At 36.2% G+C, this 20,187-nt stretch overlaps 1 protein-coding gene across 1 annotated transcript; it reads left to right on the plus strand.

Moving 5' to 3' along the window:
* Positions 1-416: 416 nt before the first annotated feature.
* Positions 417-17,140, plus strand: LOC133857461 (eukaryotic initiation factor 4A-15-like). Its single transcript, XM_062292737.1, has 17 exons — positions 417-669; positions 764-795; positions 1,302-1,400; positions 2,334-2,410; positions 3,279-3,324; positions 3,446-3,506; positions 3,618-3,671; positions 3,827-3,907; positions 4,511-4,550; positions 4,760-4,872; positions 6,506-6,616; positions 7,688-7,804; positions 11,049-11,130; positions 14,870-14,939; positions 15,084-15,190; positions 15,513-15,943; positions 16,277-17,140. The coding sequence occupies exons 1-17, from the start codon at positions 475-477 to the stop codon at positions 16,910-16,912; spliced, it is 2,352 nt and encodes a 783-aa protein (XP_062148721.1). The 5' UTR covers positions 417-474; the 3' UTR covers positions 16,913-17,140.
* Positions 17,141-20,187: the final 3,047 nt, after the last annotated feature.

Below are 20,187 nucleotides of genomic sequence, written 5' to 3' on the forward strand. Positions count from 1 at the left end.
AAGGTATGCTTTAAATGATAATTTTTTTTTTATATGATTTGATTTAAAGTTGCATTTTTAATTAACAAAATCGTAATGTAAAAGACACTCAAAGAGTCAAAGTAATGATATTCTTTAAACTCTTCATCATACATATTTCACATTCATTGGGGTGTCGTGTTTTAATAAGTAGTTAATATTAAAATTCACATAAAACATGACACGTACATAGAAAATGAGAATGAAGAGTAATTATTCTTTTGAGTTTTACGGTCGACTCTTTTGCGACGCGATGAAAAGTTCGGAAACGAAGTCGCAACGCGCGCTATGAAAAGGCTTTTGACCAAGACGACAAGTTGAGCTATAAAGTCGAGAATCTTCGCCATTATTAAACGTAACGGTCTCTCACGTTCCTCTGAACGCCGCACTTCTTTAGTTCATGTCCCGTTGTTCTCAGCGAAGCTTCACAAAGTTTCAGAGCTCAGACAAACCACAATGTGCGGAGACGCGACGAACTGGGACGAAGATGCGTACAGGGAAAGCATATTGAAGGAGAGGGAGATACGAACCCGAACCGTTTTCCGGACGGTTTGGGGACCCTCCCAGAACCCTAACCCGGACACCATCGTCGTGGCCTCCAGTGACGGCTCGCTATCCTCCTACTCCATTTCCTCCTGCATTTCCAAGCTCGTGAGTCATTTCTTTGTTTATATGTCTCCCTTCAACAGAATTTGCAGTGAACTAAGTTTTATTTTATTTACGTTTTTTTTTTTGGGGTTTGCAGCAATTTGGTTTTAGCGATACAAAGGCACAACAGTAAGTATGAATCGCTATACATTATGGCAGGTTAAATTTTGAAATCTCAGCTTATAGATGTGTTGGGAGGTTAGAGTGGATTTCGCTCTGCGATTTTGCAGTCGAAACGCTCGTTTTGCAGGACTAAATGCCCGTTTTTAAACAAAAACGCGAAAAGTGTCGCAGGCCAAAGGTAGGCCAAACCCCCGTTTTTAAACAAAATCGTGAGTGTACCATATGGATGGCCGTTTAAAATATTGCAGTTTAAAAACGTGAAAAAAATATAAACTGACAAACTTTTTCGCAAGTATTTTCATCAGCTGTGTTTTGAAATCGTTATTTTTTCAAACTGCTCGTTTTTAAATCGATAAACCAAACAGAGACTAACTCCTTGGTGAGTATTTTCATTGAGACTATAGTATTACACATTGAAATGCCACTCGACTGAAAAGTTTAAATTAATGAATTTGGGGTTTTTTTCCCACTCACATGTGGATATTTCACAACATGTGATTGAATTTTTGTAGCTTGTTAATGGCTGAACCAGAATCGTTTCTGCAAGGGCATGATGGACCCGCATATGATATCAAATTATATGGTGAAGGTGAAGATGCCTTGTTGCTAAGGTATGTGTGTGGCCACTTCGAGTTTCAGAAAATATCAATGCTGAATTTTGCGTCTTATATGATTTTCTTGCTGTTAAACAAATTACAATAGTAATATGTGGAATGTGTCTCCACGAATAGCGTTGCATTACCATGTTATGGGCTCTACCGTCATTTTGGTTTCCTAGAACAATGGTTTATGTGCATTGAAGTGGCGTAGCAAAACTCATTTCAATTATTATTGAGATGATTATAGATACGAGCTCATGGAGGACTGGTTTTTCCATAAATGTTAATTTATTAGTAGAAACATTTTAGCATTTCTGTTCTTATCGATGCTTTGACAGTCTGGTTGGACAGCTTGTCCTTGATCTTCTGGTGTGCAATTTTTGTTTTTCTTGATGATTTTGTACCCTTGCTGGAAATATATTTACACACGCACACACGCTAAAAGTCTAAGAGTGTCAATGTTCTTTGGACTTGTTATCCCATTTTGGTTGCCCTTGCTGTAGAATGAAAATTATGACTGCATATATTTGCTTCATGTTAGGCTGATTCATAAAATTTAGGTGTAAATAAGTTGAAGTGCTCAGCAGGAGCATGCTTGTTTGTAGGCCCTTCAATAATTTATTGATTTCTAGGATATATTATGTCCATGCTTATTTTGCACCTATCAAAAAAATTATGTCCATGCTTATTTTGTGTCTTTACTACAAGATGCAAAGTCTCACATGTGAGATGTATACTTTCAGTGTACTTTGGGGCGCCTTACGCTTTCAATAAGACTAAATTTACTTATAAAAAAAATTATATTAGATACAAGTAGAGAATATAATAGACATGCACAAAACACATATACACCTGGACATAATAATTGTTACCTGTAAGTCGATCTAAATGAAAATAAGCGTTGGTATGGTGTTAACATGTTTGACTATGAGTATATTTATATAGTTGTGGTGATGATGGTCGGATTCGGGGATGGAGGTGGAAGGAATTTAAGAACTCAGATGTGCCCATTCCTTTGCAAGGTAATAAACATGTGAATTCTCTTACTGGTTCTAAAAAAAAGTATACGGCATAAAGCATCAAACTGATATTGTACCTATTTTAGCATGTGTAACTACTATTCTTTCATTCTTTATAGTTTTACTCAGATCACCAGAAAAATAGGTTGATAAAAATCTTTTTTAATGTTTTTAACTGATCAGGATATTGTTAATGTTAGGTATTCAATTTTGTCACTCTTATACTGTTGGTCTTAGCTAAGGGTATCATGGAGGCGTTTTGTACAGTGGTAGAAGTTCAAATCCCAATGTTTAACGATTGAAAGGTCATAAACTTGTCCCTCTCGAAGCGTCAAAAGTATTTATAAGTTATTCAGAGTGTTTGAAACCATTTATTTTTTCCCTCAAGGACCTGTGCATTTCTTTTACAGACAGGAATGTGATTCAGGGACATACATATGAATGATGTGATAGGCTTTAACTTTGGTCCCAAATGGAACTAAATTATGCTTGCACCATGTCTATGTAAAGGGATTATGAAAAGTAATCATATGTAAGGTTGCTTCAAATTGCACTTGGCATATGCTTCTTAGAAGACACTGTAGAATCGAAAAGACAATATGCAAATATTGTAATGGATTTTGTCCACTTCTGTTACATAGAGTTGAATATGACCTTGTTAACTCCCTTAAGAAGCTTCTTTATCATTTTAAGATTACCATCTAGGGTGCCTGCATTTTGCTAAATAACTTTCTGCTGCCTAGTTCTGGATTTTTGCTTCAACTTTTATTATTCAATAATTTTGATGTATTACTTTTGTGTTTAGGGATACATATAAAAAAAACTTTGGTGTTTATGGATGTGTTTAAACTCTCTCTCTCTCTCTCTACAGGGAACCACATGAAGCCAGTACTTGATCTGGCAAATCCTCAACATAAGTGAGTTATATATATGCTTGTCTATGTCAGTTTTGTCCATTCTACCATTTTTTTTTATCCTGTTTTCTCCCTGTATATTGCCAACTTAGTTTCCATTTTTGGTGTTATTTTTGTCTTCTAGAGGTCCTTGGGGGTCTCTTTCACCAATCCCCGAGAATAATGCCATTGCTGTTAATATGCAGGTCTGTGATCTCTTCTGTTCTTTTGTCATATATAACCTTCTCCTTAGATTGGTTGCAATGTATATCTATCTATTTATGGAGTCTGTGTTTATATCATATCTTGTACTGTAGGGGGGATCTATTTTTTCAGCTTCTGGTGATTCTTGTGCATATTGCTGGGATGTGGTACGTATCTTTTCAAGGTGAATATATTGCTAATCTAAGGGAGTTTCCACTCAGAAAAATTTAAGAATTTTATTCCCTTTAGATGATTTAGAGTGTTCTTGATTTATTTTTCTAGCTGATCTAATTTCAGCATGAATGTAATTGGTATTTTTCAGGAAACTGGCAAAATCAAAGTAGTATTTAAGGGGCATTCAGATTACTTGCATTGTATAGTAGCCCGAAACTCTGTCAATCAGGTGGGGGTCCTTCTTTCTTTTTCTTGATGATGGTCATTCTCCATCATTAGTTAACTTGTCCTCAACTATGGGAATTGGTATGAAGGCTCCTTTTATAATGTTTTAACACTTACATATTTTGGTTGGCAGCTTTTTACTTATAATATATATATATATGTTGGTTGGTGTCATACTTAGGAAAACAAAAAACACTAGTAAGAAATAGAAAAGGGAGCAAACTAGTTACAAGCAAAGAATTTAAAAGGACTGCCAAAAGGAAGGGAGGGGGTTGGACTATGAGATACAACTAAGTGAAAAGGCTGATGGGGCATCTAAACTATCTCCCATCAAGAATTCTATAATAATCATATTTTTTTCGGTCTCTTAAAAGTGGAAATCTGCAGATAAAACAGTTCTTTTATATTTACCTAACCACTACCCTGGTTTTAAATCTATTCAAATGAATGCTTGTTTTCTAGTTTTCATTTTTCAACCTATTTGTTAGGGGGCACTAGTTTATGTGTTTTGTGTGTAATTGTCATCGCAATTAACAATAACATAGCACAGCACATTTGAAGGAAAAGATGCACTGCAGGATTTCTCTTACTTTTTTTATATTTTCAGATTATAACTGGTTCAGAGGATGGGACTGCACGGATATGGGGTAAAACTAATTCTCCTAATCTTCAATAGCTTAAAATTTAGGCAGAAATAAGATATTTTTTTTTCTTAAAAAAAAAAAAAAATTGTAGGTCCCTGTAATATTTTGTTCTGGAATTCTTTTTCTTTTTTTTAACTACCAATTACTTTTTATAATGTTTATTCTATTTAGAAGTGATTATGCTAGTTGCTTCTGTATGTGGTGTTACCTAGACTGCAGAAGTGGAAAATGTATTAAAGTAATTGATCCAGCAGAGAATACAGAGGTGAAAGGTTTCTTCTCATGTGTTAGTTGCATTGCTCTCGATGGAAGTGAGAGCTGGTTGGTAAGTTTTTACATGATATAAGCTATCAACAAAAAGTTTTTGTGTGATATGGATGTAATAGCTTCCCTTTTTTCTTTTTTTTTTTCTTTTTCTTTTTTGTTCTTTGTTTATTCACATCATTATATAAGTATTGTGATATTTTAGTTTGATGAAAGATTTATATTTTATCCTTAACATAAAGCTCATATTCATGTCTTCGGTTGTTTGTCATTAGCGTATAAGGAATTATGGTGGTCGGTGTAACTCTGTTTGATACTTGACATCTGGTGGTGGAGAAACTCTTTCAGCAATTATGAGCTTATATTATTTTCTCCTACTCAATTTTCAATTTAATTGTCACATAAGAAAACAAGTTATAATTGTGAGATTGTAATTTTAACGGCGAAGTATTATGTATTGATAATGCTCATATTATAATGCTGCATCTGAGTTATAGTCAAAATTGACGAAAAAAAGATACATTTGGTATAAAGATTTAGGGAAAACTTCAATTTACCCCCATGAAGTTGTCACCAATTTGCAATTCTACCACCAATGTTTCAATTTTGTTAATTGCATCCCATTAAGTTTCAGAAATTTTCAATTTAAGGAATCCGTCCAAATCAACCGTCTGACTTAACGAAATTCGGCCTATGTGCCGTTCACGTGCTTGTTAGGGATGAAAATGGACGAGAATGCCCTCTACAAAACGGCACCGTGTTGTGAAACACCAAAACCAAAATTTCTGGAAAACAAAACGGCACCGTTTTGATACAAAATGTCATGCCCTAAAACAAAGACAGCCTCGTCGAGGAAGACAGCGTCAATTGGTTGGCGGCGAGCGGGTCATCCTTGACGAAGATGGATTGCGAGGTGGATGCTAGCGCGGAGGCCTTCGGCGTCGGCCGAAATTGACGGTACTTTGTTTCGTCGATTTCGGCTGAGTCGTTCAATGACAAGGCATTGTTGCTGGAGGCCGAGGTGGCTGAGCTAGGGTGAAGTTGTGTCCTCGACGACAGGAGGCTGTTGCGTTGGCATCTGTCAAGGCCGTCTTCCCCGACGAGATCTAGGTTTTGTTTTAGGGCTCGTCTTCAAAATGGTGCCATTTTGAAGCTTGGAAAAGGTCACTTTGGAGTTCGGCCGACGCCAGAAGGCCTCCGCGCTGGCCTCTACTACGCAGTCCATCTCCATCATGGACGATCCGCACGCTGCTAGTCCATCTCCGTCGAGGTCGTCTTCCCCCGACGAGGCCGTCTTTGTTTTAGGGCTTGTCTTCAAAACGGTGCCGTTTTGAAGCTTGGAGAAGACTTACAAAACCGCACCGTATTGAAGAAGGCAATTTTGGTTTCCATATCCAAAACAGTGTCGTTTTAAAGAGGGCAATTTTGTCAAAAAGGGCACGTGCGCGGCACATGGACCAAATTTCGTTAAGTCAAACGGTTGATTTGGACGAATTATCTAAATTGAAAATTTCTGAAACTTAATGGGGTGCAATTAACAAAATTGAAACATTGGTGGTAGAATTGCAAATCGGTGACAACTTCATGGGGGTAAATTGAAGTTTTCCCAAAGATTTATCATTTAGAGTCAAGAATAAATGTCTTATGACAGTTGGCTTATGGTATACATAACTAATCAGCTTTTATCTTCATAGGCTTGTGGCAGTGGTCGGAGTTTATCCATTTGGAACCTTCCCGCTTCTGAGTGTGTTTCAAGGATATCAACCCGTGCTTCCATGCAGGATGTATTATTTGATGATAATCAAGTGAGTTTTTTCTTTTTCTTTTTCTTCTCTTCTTTTTTTTTTTTTTTTTTTGGTGGGGGGGGGGGGGGGGGGGGGAGGGGGGGTGAGGTGTGATAGTAATTGGTGGGAACCTTTTGTTTTTAAGTTTAACCGTGGTGTTCCTGCTTGAAAAAAGAAGTAAAAGGAACAAAATTCAACTTGGCGGTATGCCATTTGAAAGCCCGTGATACCCATATTGATTTTCCAAAGGATGTAATAGGACGACTTCTTATTTATCTTATCAGAGCAGCTTTTGTTACAGTATCTGTCTGTAATTGATTGGTCCTAGAACATAGGGTTGCTCAAATAAAAGGTGCTTGGGACTTATGTTTCAGAAGTGAATCAGTTCATTTTAAACAGCTGCAAATCCTGGAATTTTCCATTCTTTTTGGGTTTGGGGGTTAATATGTTATTAGGGTTTCCACAAACTTTTCAACAATTTTTCTCAACCCAACTGGATAAATTGAATAGCCAGAAACACTGGAAAATGCAAGCAATATCTTCTCATGCATTATTAAATAGAGTGTGATAATATCGTATATATAAAAAAGAGGTCTGCAACAAGACCTAATTTAACAGATGAGGCACCTAGGAAATTTAAAATCAAAAGCAAACTATATCACTGCCCCTTGTTTTAAGCGATTGCCAATTGGTATTTCTAAGTTGATCCGTTAATTTCCAGTTGTCCTGCTTGATTGAGGTCTGATCACAAATAAGTTTCTAGTTTTGTATGTTGTGGATTTCTGCGGCATTTTTATAATCTGCTTCCCGTGTCCCTAGATCTTTTGCTTCTTATCACATGATATTCACATCTGTGCTTTTAAATATTCTCCTTCTCAGCTGTTGTGGTTGAATTTGATTAGTGATTACCATTTCTATTTTAACAGTAAGCATTTTAATTGCCCGTGTTTGCGGTTTTTCATATATGTTGTGATTGATTGTCATTTCTTAGACCTTTCTCCTGCAAATATTTTTCCAGTTACCTTATGATATTTGGCTTCCATTTTCTCCCATTAGCCATGTGATTTAACTTAATAAGAAAAAATAACACAGATTTTAGCTGTTGGAGCAGAACCTCTCCTTAGTCGTTTTGACATAAATGGGGCGATTCTTTCACAAATACAATTTGCTCCTCTTTCAGCATTTTCTGTCTCCGTACATCCATCAGGGGTATGTTCTGATTTAATCTCCTTTTTCCTTACTGTTTTTATGGGTATATTTCTTTGAAGATTTTAAATTTCTGTGATTGTTAATTATTGATATAGACTTTGGTTCTCATCTTCTATTTGTTTCTTTGGTATTGTCAATATTCATCTCTGGTAAATGATACAGCTCATATCCTTGCTCTTGATGCCAATGAGTTTTATTAGCTCAAATGGTACTTCCTCTCTTTGTAGCAAGGTGGAGGGTGAGGTCATGGGTTCATGTCCCACCCCACTGGGTGTGCATGTGTAACTTGCCAATAATAAAAAAAAAAACCTTGCTCTTGATAAAAGATGCAGCTTAATATAAACTGCCAAATTACATCCATGCAAAATGATACTTGGCTCAACCATGCTATATGTACCACCGGCCCTAATGCGGATTCAGAAAGGCATTTCATGTGGGAGGAGTTATTAGGTGTCATCAGTTGGTGGGATAGTTCTTGGTGCATTGGAGGGGATTTTAATGTCACTCACTTCCCAAACAAAAGATATGGGGTGCCCCGGTTAACTTCCGCCACGAAGGAAGTCTCAGAATTTAGTTCAGACCAAGGGTTGATGTACACTCCGTTAGCAGGTGGTTCTTTTACTTGGTCCAATAACCAAGACCCGCCTTCTCTGTCTAGAATTAACAGATTCCTAGTCTCTTCAGATTGGGAAGAGTATTTTTCTTACCTGATTCAATGTTGTCTTCCAAGACCTTTATCAGATCATTTCCCCATTTTGCTCGAGAGTGAAGGTATGGTTAAAGGCTCTTACTATTTTAAATTTGAGAACATGTGGTTGAAAGCAAAAGGTTTTGGTGGCTTGGTGAATCAATGGTGGAATTCGTACCAATGTTTTGGTGCTCCTTGTTTTGTCTTGGCTTATATAAGCTTAAACAGCTGAAGCTCGATTTAAAATGTTGGAATTTGGAGGTCTTTAGAAATGTAGAGGAGAGAAAAAAAAGTCCCTTTTGGCAGAGATTTAGTCCCTTGATTTGCTAGAAGAGGATAGGCCCCTGGCAAAGGATGAGATATTTAAAAGGGCTTTGTTGAAAGCAGATTTGGAGAAAGTAGTTCTTATGCAAGAAGTCAGCTGGAGACAGAATTAAGGACAACTTAGTTGAAAGAAGGGGATCAGAATGTGAGTTTTTTCCACCACCTTGCTGAGTCCCACAAGAGGAATAATATCATAACCAGTATTAGCATTGATGGTTCAGAGACTTCCAATAAAAAGGTGATCAATGACACCATCACCCAATATTACAAGAATCTTTTTACAGAAACAACTCTTTGGCGACCCAAGTTAGATGGTTTGGAGTTTCCCTCGCTAGACGCTGGTGAAGCGAATTGGTTGGAGAGGCCGTTTCAAGAGGAGGAAGTCCATCAGCCGTTTCTCAATATGGATGGTGACAAAGCACCGGGACTGGATGGTTTCACTGTTGCCTTTTTCCAATCGTGTTGGGTAATAGTGAAGGATGATCTTATGTGTGTTTTTCATAATTTTCATGTGCACAGTCTGTTCGAGAAGAGACTTAATGCTACTTTCATCGGCCATCGCCCTTATCCCCCAAAAGATTGGGCGGTTGGAAGTAAGGGATTTCAAACCAATCAGTCTAGTGGGGAGTGTCTATAAGATTTTGGCTAAGGTTCTTGCTATTAGAATGAAATAGGTTCTAGGTTCGATCATTTCTAATAATCAGAATGCTTTTATGGAGGGAGGACAAACTCTTGGTTCAATTCTTATAGCCAACGAATGCCTGGACAGCATACTGAAATATGGAATTCCTGGAGTGATGTGCAAGCTGAACTTTGAAAAAGCTTATATCATGTCAACTGGGAGTTCCTATCCTATCTTCTAGGGCGCCTTCACTTTGGATCAAAATGGAGGAAGTGGATTTCCTTCTGTATCTCCACAGCCAATTTCTCTATTTTGATCAACGACAACCCACATGGTTTCTTTGCAAGCCCTAGGGAAATTTGCCAAGGGGACCCATTGTCGCCTCTCCTTTTCGTGATTGCCGTGGAGGCTCTAAGTAAGATGCTGACTAGAGCTACGAACAATGGCGCTATTTAGCAGGATTCCATGTCGACCTCCATAATGCAACCCCTTTGGAGATCTCTCATCTTATTTTGTAGATGATACTCTTATTATGTGTGATGTAGATTTAGATCAGATTCATAATTTGGGACATATCCTCCTTTGTTTTGAGGCTACTTCGGGTTTGAAGATCAATCTCCAGAAGTCGGAATTAGTAGCGTTGGCCATGTACCGAATCAGTAAGAATTGGTTGACATTCTGAATTGTAGCATTTCTTTCCTGCTGTTGAAATATTTGGGTCTTCCCCTGGGTGCTCCCTTCAAGTCAAAAGCAATTTGGGATGGAGTAGTGGAGAAAATGGAAAGAAGATTGGCTAGTTGGAAGAAGATTTTTTTGTCTCATGGGGTCATCTTACCCTTATCAAGAGCACACTTTCCAGCCTGCCTACATATTTATTGTCTCTTTTTTCCTTACCAGCTGGTATAACTAGTAGATTGGAGCGCATTCAAAGGGAGCGAGGAGACCATAAGCCACCTTTCTCATCCATGGCGAGTTTACCAATGAGATATGGCACTTGATTTTCATTTTATTTGGAGTCTTGTTGGTCATGCCAGACAATATTCTAGAATTACTTAAATGTTGGAAGTCGCAAGGGCGGAGACATCTCAAAGAGGCCATATGAAAAGTCATCCCTTCTTTAGTTCCGGAGCATTTGGAGAGAAAGAAATAGACTTTTTTTCGAAGACCACGAGTCTAATGTGCTTCAATTAGTTTCGTTTGGCAACACTTTTTGTCCAAGTTTTTGCTATTTAGCAAAAAAAAAAAAAAGCAAAAAACAAAAAACAAAAGCATTAACAAAGAAACTCCAAAAATAGCACACTCAAAATTACTTTCATCTATACATATTAAAAATAAAACAAAAAAAATTCATTTTATGTTATATCATAACTCCTTTTCAACTAAAATGCAAAAAACACCATCCAAAAAGTGGTCAAACAAACCCAAATTATTGAACTTCTGATTGAGATCAAATCTGGTTCTCCCCTTTGAAAATATTTACTGTTTATTGGTATTTGTTAATGTTTGGCCAACTCAAGAGAAAAAAAAGCACTCTCGAACCAAAGAATAGTTTTGGCTCCTTATATTTATGCTCGACCTAATTCTCATGTTGCTGAGCCCACTTGTTACAGGTTGCGGCAGTTGGAGGTTATGGAGGCCTTGTAGATGTTATCTCACAGTTTGGAAGCCACCTTTGCACATTTCGCTGCAGATGTATATAATATAACTTGAGCTTATTGATCTGTTGCAGTTTTAGATGCATGTTTGAAAAAATTAGGTGAGTAGCCTCCAAAAGGATTTAGAGGTCAATGGGTGGCAAGTATCCATGTTAGATTTTGATTTCTTGTGAGGGTTTGCCCAAAAAAACCCTGCCCTGGTCAAATTTTGCTACAACAATGTAATATGTTGTATCATACCTATTGGCGTCTGTTATTAGAGCCAGCACAATTTGCTGAAACTGAATAAGCTTGGTTTTATTTTATTTTATTTTCAATTTACGTGATTTTCTTTCTTTGAAAACTTCAGGTATTTGTCAAAGAGAGATGTATACCACATTTTATCCCACTTAGCTAATTGTGGCATTGCCAAGCAGTCATTTTAACCAAGGGTTGATTGACAGTGTCACATCAGCAAGGTAGGATAAAAGTGTGGTGTATAGTATTATTATTTGCTAAAACTTAGTTACCATAGCAGTTTTGCCTGGAACTCATTCCAATGGCTTATCTCAAATTATGTTCAAATTCAAGTTATTTTAGTACTGTAAATCCTATTTCAATCATAGTCCTTTTTAAATTGGGATTCCAGTTGTTCAAAGTTTACAGAAATTTGGGCAGCCTAAGAGGGGGTTTTAGGCCCACTTGCCTCTGGCAGCTTAGGATGTGAAATTTGGGAAATCTAATCTTCCCCGGATTGTAAATTCCTTTTAAGAATCCTAATACACTTGGATTATGACATTGGGCAGCATGTGCATTGGGTTATTCTTGAAGGGATTTGATTCTTATACTACACTATCACAACAACTGCACAACAACCCCTCATATGAGGGTGAGCCCTAGTGTGTGGGACCCATTTTTATGTAAGGGGTTGTTGTGCAGTTGTTGTATTGGTGTTATAAATCTAATATTTTCTATTCTTGAAACTAGTTTTCAAGTGGAAGAATGTCATAATTTTAAGAGACTTGATTGATGTACTATACCCACACAACAATGGTACAACAGTCGCTCACATGGGTGGGCCCTACAGTGTGTGGGGCCCATTTGGATTTTTTTTTTTTTTATAAGTTACTCCTATTTGGATTTAGTTTGACTTATAAAACACCTTTCTTGATTGTTTAAACTAATGAAAATTACTAAACAATTTAATCAATATGTAGTGGTTAATGAATTTGATTTCTTAGAATATTTTATTTGCTCTATCATATATATAACCATATATGATCAAGCTGCCGTGAGACACTAATACGAGTGATTAATCCGTGGGAATTGATTCTTACCCAAGTTGGCTTTGCAATATCAAATAAAATCGCACTTTGCTAATTATAAAAGTTGAAAACATAAGTAATTGATAAGTAAATATTTCTTTAAAAATGAAAGAAAATCAAAAGGAAAAGTATATACTTTATACGCTTTAATTAATAACTAAATATTCCTTTAAAAGGGAAAGAATACAAAAAAGGAAAAGTATCAATTATATACAGTTTAATTAATAAGTAAATATTCCTTTAAAACAGAAAGAAAACCAGCAGAAAAAGTATCTGCTATATATAGTAACTTAATATGGTTCTCTCTAATTAATGTGTATGCTAATATGTAACTATAAATTGACCCTTTTCTCCTCAGCTCGGTAACATTTCTTTTTCTTTTTTTCTTTTTTCTTTTTTGGGTCATAGTGTCTAATCATTAAAAAATTATAGTTATTTAAATTATTTAATTTAGTTATAATAATTAAGATTGTAATTTTTTTTACAGTATATTTATCCTAAAAATTTAGAGAATCGTGAGTCTCAAGAGGTGAGAGGCAAAACATGTATGGTTGTGTAGCCACCTATTTTTTAGTGAAAATGGCCACACAATTACTATTTTTTTTAAAAAAAATTTTATAAGTAAAGAATCATTATTTATATTTTTTTCAAAAAAAAAAAGAGAGAGAGAGAAAAGAAAAAGAAAAAAAAGAGGTGTATACAAAAGTAAATGAGGGGCTGAGCTAAGACTACCCCCTACGAAGGTGCCATTAGCTCTGGGCTTGGACTTATTCCAATTTACAAATAAGGGCTTGAAGCCCATCTGATCTAAAACCTACCCCTTTAAGTAGCACAAGCCAGTGGCAAATCCGGAAACACGAAAAACACCGACCCTTCCAAAAGGCATAATCTTATTAGTCCTCAATCTCTCTATCTCATCCTCGCTCACTCTTTACTTTCCAGGAAAACCTTTTTAGCTATCGTTCCTCAACTCCACGGCGTAGATCCGAGGAGTTTGGGAAAACCTTAATTCCTTCACAAAGCAAACTAAGCTCTCTTCGAAGATTTCATATTTCACCGATCGACAGGTCTCTCTCTCTCTCTCTCTCTCTCTCTCTCTCTCTCTCTCTCTCTCTTTGATCCGACTGTTGATTTTGATCTGAATTTCACTTTTATGTCAGAATTTCTTTGTAAGATCTTTATTTAGTTTTTCCTTCTATTCGATCTGTCGCATATGATTTAGATATTGCGGTTTTGATTATTCGATCCGCGCGTAGAAGTTGATTATTCGATCTTTTGGGTTTGATGCTTTGCATAAGCTCTTAATCGCTGCGAAAATTGGTTCGCTGAGTTACCGGTTATTCTTTTAACGTTTCTGATGCTAGTCATAACAATTTGGGTTTTGATGTCGTTATGTTTGATTGCCGGGAAAGCGGAGGAGGAAAAAAAAGACTTTTTTTGGTAGATTTTTCTTTTTGTTTGCAGAGGAAAAGTCTCTTTGAGTAAGCTAATTAGTGTATTTTGCTAATCAGAAAGTAAATTGTATTATCTTTTTGTATAAGATGCAACCAAACCGATCACGAACTTCTTTGCATTATATTCCATCTAGTTAACTTGTACGCTACGTTTATCTATAGAGTTAGGTTTATGAGTCTCGCACTTTATTTTTTATAGACTTTGTATGAGCTAAAACTGTTGATGCTATGCCTGTCTTTTTATTATGGTGTTTCCGCGTGAGTGTTATTATTTGAGTCATAAATTGATTTTATTTTATTTTATTTTATTTTATTATTTTTTTGCAAATATTTTAAATAAACCTAACGCTCTGAAGAGCTGTTAGTTTATTCCATTATTCTCATAGAGCCCCCCCTTTTTTTGTAAAATCTTTTTTCTGCTAAAACAGTTTTGGTTTATCATGCTTGCCGGATGGAGCAAAGATTAAAAAAAAAATACAAAGAAAATTTTATTGAACTCTAGAAACCCTTTTTTTGTGTGTGTGTGGGGGGACACTTGGTCACTTTGTAACCTGTAGTAGAATTGTGTTACACCAGAATTATACAGTTTCTGGATGGGCTGTAAATGAGCCGAGCCCGGGCGAGTTGTACCTATGTGAGCTTGGCTTGTTACACTCGTCACGATATAAATATATACGAGTTGATCCTTATACGAGCTTTTTCACGAATGTTAATCGAGCCAACCCGAGTTTAATATGAGTATGAATCGTTTAATAATCGAGCCTAGTTTCGTGTTCATGAATGACCCGTTTAATAATTGAGTCGAGTTGAGCTCGAGCCAAGCTTAACCAAGCTGTGCCCGAGCTAATTCACAAGTAGCTTTGTTCATGTACGGCCCTAGTTTCTAGTTATTACGCTTTCTCATTCTCTTGCAAGTGCACAAACATGCACAGATTTTAACACTTGATTTGGATATTCACTTATTGTGTACATATAGATGGTGATATTTTTCTATGGACTATTTTTGTACCTTTTGCAGACATGGCTGGAATGCCTTCAGAGGGGTCACAATTTGATGCTCGTCAGTTTGATACCAAAATGAATGAGTTGTAAGAGTTTTGCACCATCTTCTTTCCTTTTTCTAGATTACTTGTTTGGATGTTAGCCACATCAGTGAGTTTATTTGTGTTCCCTTAGACTTGGCGATAGGGAATTGCAATTGGATGCTAATCTCTTCTGTTTTGTTTGTACAGACTTTCAGCTGATGGACAGGATTTCTTTACGTCATATGATGAGGTTTATGATAGTTTTGATGCTATGGGATTGCAAGAGAATCTTCTGAGGGGCATATATGCTTATGGTAGATCTAGCAGGCTTTCATATATTTATTTTTCGCAGTAATAGGTTACATAATGATGAATTATTGCATGAGATTTCTTGCTTTAATAACTGTTGAGAATTTTGGTCCTACAAGTTTGAATTAGTCTTTTATAACTCAACTACAAGAATTGAAGAGCTGATGTAGCTCTATGGTTTGTCTGTATGAGAACTTGTGAGTGGTTGGGAGAATATTTATTTATTTTTTCGATGTGTTTATGAAGTATTGTGTCTTTTAATCTGTTCATTTTTTTTCCCCGACCAGTGCATGCATAAGTGCTTAAGTTGGATGTTTTCTTGTCTAGGTTTCGAAAAACCCTCAGCTATTCAGCAAAGGGGAATCGTTCCTTTCTGCAAGGGTCTTGATGTTATTCAACAGGCTCAGTCTGGAACTGGGAAGACAGCAACTTTCTGCTCTGGTATCTTGCAACAACTTGATTACAGTTTGATGGAATGCCAGGCATTGGTTCTGGCACCCACTAGAGAGCTTGCTCAACAGATTGAGAAGGTTATGCGGGCACTTGGAGACTATCTTGGTGTAAGAGTACATGCTTGTGTTGGTGGAACAAGTGTTCGTGAAGACCAACGCATTCTGTCCAGTGGGGTTCATGTTGTTGTTGGCACTCCTGGTCGTGTGTTTGACATGCTGCGAAGGCAGTCACTTCGTCCTGATTGCATCAGGATGTTTGTATTGGATGAGGCAGATGAAATGCTTTCCCGGGGTTTCAAAGATCAGGTCCTTTTTTCCTTCTCTCTCTTCTTCCTTTTCTTTTTATATCCAATATGTTTGTGTCTGATGGCTTTGATATATACTGCCTCTCAATTAATCATTCTTTTTAACTAATCAATGCTGTAACTTTTATGTAAGATTTTCTTAAACCCCCTAATTATAACCCATTTATTCAATCAATTTAAGTCCATAAATGAACATATACTGTGTGGCAGCAACTGAATCTCATACTGTACAGTAACTGAACCCCACTCATTTTAGTTGGCTCTAGCTTTTTCTGGGAAGAAAACTCTTTAATTTTACTATCGTTGTCCTAATCTTGATTGTTCTTGCTATCAGATCTATGATATTTTCCAGCTTCTGCCATCAAAGATTCAGGTTGGGGTATTCTCTGCCACAATGCCACCTGAGGCCCTTGAGATTACAAGGAAGTTCATGAATAAACCTGTTAGAATTCTGGTGAAGCGTGATGAGCTCACCCTGGAGGGTATAAAGCAGTTTTATGTCAATGTTGATAAGGAGGAATGGAAACTTGAGACACTCTGCGATCTTTATGAAACCTTGGCCATTACCCAGAGTGTTATCTTTGTGAACACCAGGCGCAAGGTTGACTGGCTCACTGACAAGATGCGTGGCCGTGACCACACAGTCTCAGCCACCCATGGAGATATGGACCAGAACACAAGAGACATTATCATGCGTGAATTTCGTTCCGGATCCTCTCGCGTCCTTATCACTACTGATCTTTTGGCCCGTGGTATTGATGTCCAGCAAGTGTCGCTTGTTATAAATTATGATCTCCCTACACAGCCAGAGAACTATCTCCATCGAATTGGACGTAGTGGACGGTTTGGGAGGAAGGGTGTCGCCATCAACTTCGTAACGAAGGATGACGAGAGGATGCTGTTTGACATCCAGAAGTTTTATAATGTTGTAGTTGAGGAGCTGCCATCGAATGTTGCTGACCTCCTCTGATGAGATTTTTTGCCTATTTAGTACAGAATGTTTGATTCTGTTTGGTAAGTGTCGCTTTTCGTTTTCCAAGTCTTGTCTTATAGGTCTGATGTCTTTATTTTAAGAAGCTTGAATTTTCGACTGTCTTAAGTGGTACTTGCAATGTAGAATCCATAATTTTGCCTGATCTGTTGTGATTGTCGTATGTATTTCTAATATAAGGCAGTTCAATTTTGTCTTTTAAGGTTATTCTGAAGTTTATATGCTTTGTTTCGTAACTCTATCCCGTCATTATTGATGTGGTTTGTTGGGTTTATTACCCTATTTAACTTCTACTGGTCATCTCTTTCTTTCTTTCTCGTCCTCAACCCTTAGCATTACGAGAACAAAAATACTAAAATAATTCAAATTTTTATTTTGCATTTTTAGTATATTGGATGGTTTTTTTTTTAATGTCATTTTTAGGTTTGATCCTTGTCAAAATTAAGCTTGACCCCTTGTTCCTCAATTAAAAAAAAAGTCTGATTATGTCCCTCCTTAAAGATTAGATTTTTTTTCTCCGGGAGTGGGAATTATACGAAAATCTTCCTACCAAGTTGAATGGCACCTTTTTCTTTGGCTTTTTCTCCCTGAATTTTCTTCTTTTGAATTTAGTAAACTAGATTAATCTGCCATTTTTGGGGTCTATATAAGTAACGAACGGCCCATGTAGCCGCAGGATAGTTTGCCCTGGTTAGATTGGAGGTAGTTTGGGATTGACTCAGTGTCTCGACTATTCAATGAATCGGGTTTGGTTGCAAATTACGAAGGCTATCCAATGATTACAAATTTACAATGCACGGTGAATCTTTGAGTCTTTATTATTGTTGTCAGTTTGGAGTAAGGGTTTACAAGTGGTCCGGTTATTAACCGGAAATAATCAGTAATCATTAATAACCGGCAACAACCGTTAGCCAAAAAATAAAAAATAACAGCAATCGGATAATTGGTTATTGCATTTTAAAACACCGGTTAATAACTTGGTAATTAGTTTTTATTATATATATATTACCAAAAAAAAAAAAAAGCTTCTCTGTAGTATGTGTACTAAAAAACATATTTAGTGTTTTTGACCGTGCGAAAAGGCAATTATCAACTTTTTCCATACGTGATTTTCAGGACAGCTTCATAAAGTTTAGAGATGGGACTAGAAATTGATCCTGATCCCATCGACACTGCTTGTTTGGCAAAGACATGTACAGAACAGAGTAGTGGGTTGTTAGTTTTGAAATTAGTAAAAAGTGATGATGTGATATAAAATAAAAAGAATTTGTATAAAAAAGTGAAAAAAGTTTTGTATTGTAGTGAATTTTTTTATTTGAATAGTAATAAAAAATTATTGATGTGATATAAAAAGTGAAAAAAGTAGAAATGTTTTGATGTTGATTGGTGGTAGAAAATATAAAAAAGTATTAAAAAAATTAGATAAACAGTAACATCACTATGCTATTCTGTTCCGTCCCTAAACAAACAAGCCTGGCAAGCTTTATTGTTGTTCATTTAGCAACAGGACGCGAATATTCAACACCCTAATCGCACATTCGCCTCGCCTGCGTCCAACGTAAGTGTTAACACAAAAACCCACACACGCTCACTCATTATCAACAAATTTGCGCAGTGGATGCCATCAACGTAAGTGTACCCAAGTACTTAACAAATGGTTGAGACTTGAGAGCGATCTGAAATTGAATCTACAACTCGGCTTTCAGGTTCGTGACCTGAGCATAATCTGATTCACAAATTATTCTCATGTTAGGTGATTCTTGTGATTTTTTTTTTTTTTTTTTTGAAAATATTCAACAATATATGAAAACCGATTATTCAGTTAATAACCGGTTTAAAATAACCGGATAACCGACGGTTGGTAAAAACCGCAACCGGTCTACCAGTTGCGGTTGCAATTCTGAGCAAATAATCGCAACCGATTTTACACTCCTAGTTTGAAGAATTTTTTAAGGGTGATTGTTAATGTGTTTGGACATGTATTTTTTTGTTTTTGGTGTCAAAAATGTTTTTGATGCTATATAAATATTAAAATTATTGTCTTAAGTAGTGTTTTTCAGCTTGTTTGACAATGCTTTTTCAAGGTAATTTTTGTTTTTCAAATTTTGTATTGTTAGTACCTAATGAAAATCACGGCTCCCTCCGGCGTTTTACCATATCTGAAAATCCTATTTCTTTTCTACAAGAATTTTCGCCAGTGTTGTCAACATCTTATGTAGAAAATACCGTGAAAAGTTGAGTGAAAATACTTGTTACTGGCTTAATTTCTCAAGAACGTAACGGATAAATTTATGGTAGTTCGAAGAACTTTGACACCTCCCAAGAGTCCAAGACAATTACAAAAGCTGAATAATAATATTTTTCTCATATTATCTCATATTCTTTATTGATCATATCAATGGCTTTCTTTATAAAAGAGACTTGAAATGGAATACAAGAATACTAGATAGGTGATGAAAATAAAACTGCTAATAGAACTACTAAATTACTGAAGTACTAAAGTCCCAATGGGATAATACATCTCTTATTCTTAATTAAGAGTCTTATTACGGCAAGACCTCTTCTACTGTATGCCTCTGCTAATACAAAACAAAAGACAATAACCAAATTTTTAACAATTAAACATGATCTTTACTTCTTCTAGAAGGAAACCAAATTAAAGTATAGGATAATTGCACCGTTGGTCCCTGTGGTATGCCATAATTATTTTTTACTCCCTATGGTTTAAAAAGTGCATAGGAGATCATTGTGGTATGTAATAATTACAAAACGATCATTGGCGTCAAATTCTGTTAAAATTTTTGACAGATTCTGTCAAATGCCACGTCAACGCCACATGTCACCGACATGGACATATTAATAAAATAATATAAATTTATTAAAAAATAAATAAATAAACTTATTTAAAAAAAAAAAACAAAAAAAGAAAAAATGGGGCAAGGGGGTGGCCATCGGCAGCCACAGGGGGTGGTGAGCGGCCACCCCCTTGCCCTATTTTTTCTTTTTTTTGTTTTTTTTTGTTTTTTTTTTTAAAAAAAAAATAAGTATTTTTATTTATTTTTTAATAAATTTATATCATTTTATTAAGATGTGCATGTCAGCGCCACGTGTCACCAATAAGATGGCGACACGTGGCGCTGACATGGCATTTGACGGAATCTGTTAAAAATTTAAACAGAATTTGACGCCAGGGATCGATTTGTAATTATTACATACCACAAGAACTTTCTATACACTTTTTAATCCATAAGAAA

This window comes from Alnus glutinosa, chromosome 14 (genome assembly GCF_958979055.1).
Source record: "Alnus glutinosa chromosome 14, dhAlnGlut1.1, whole genome shotgun sequence".
Classification (NCBI taxonomy): Eukaryota; Viridiplantae; Streptophyta; class Magnoliopsida; order Fagales; family Betulaceae; genus Alnus; species Alnus glutinosa.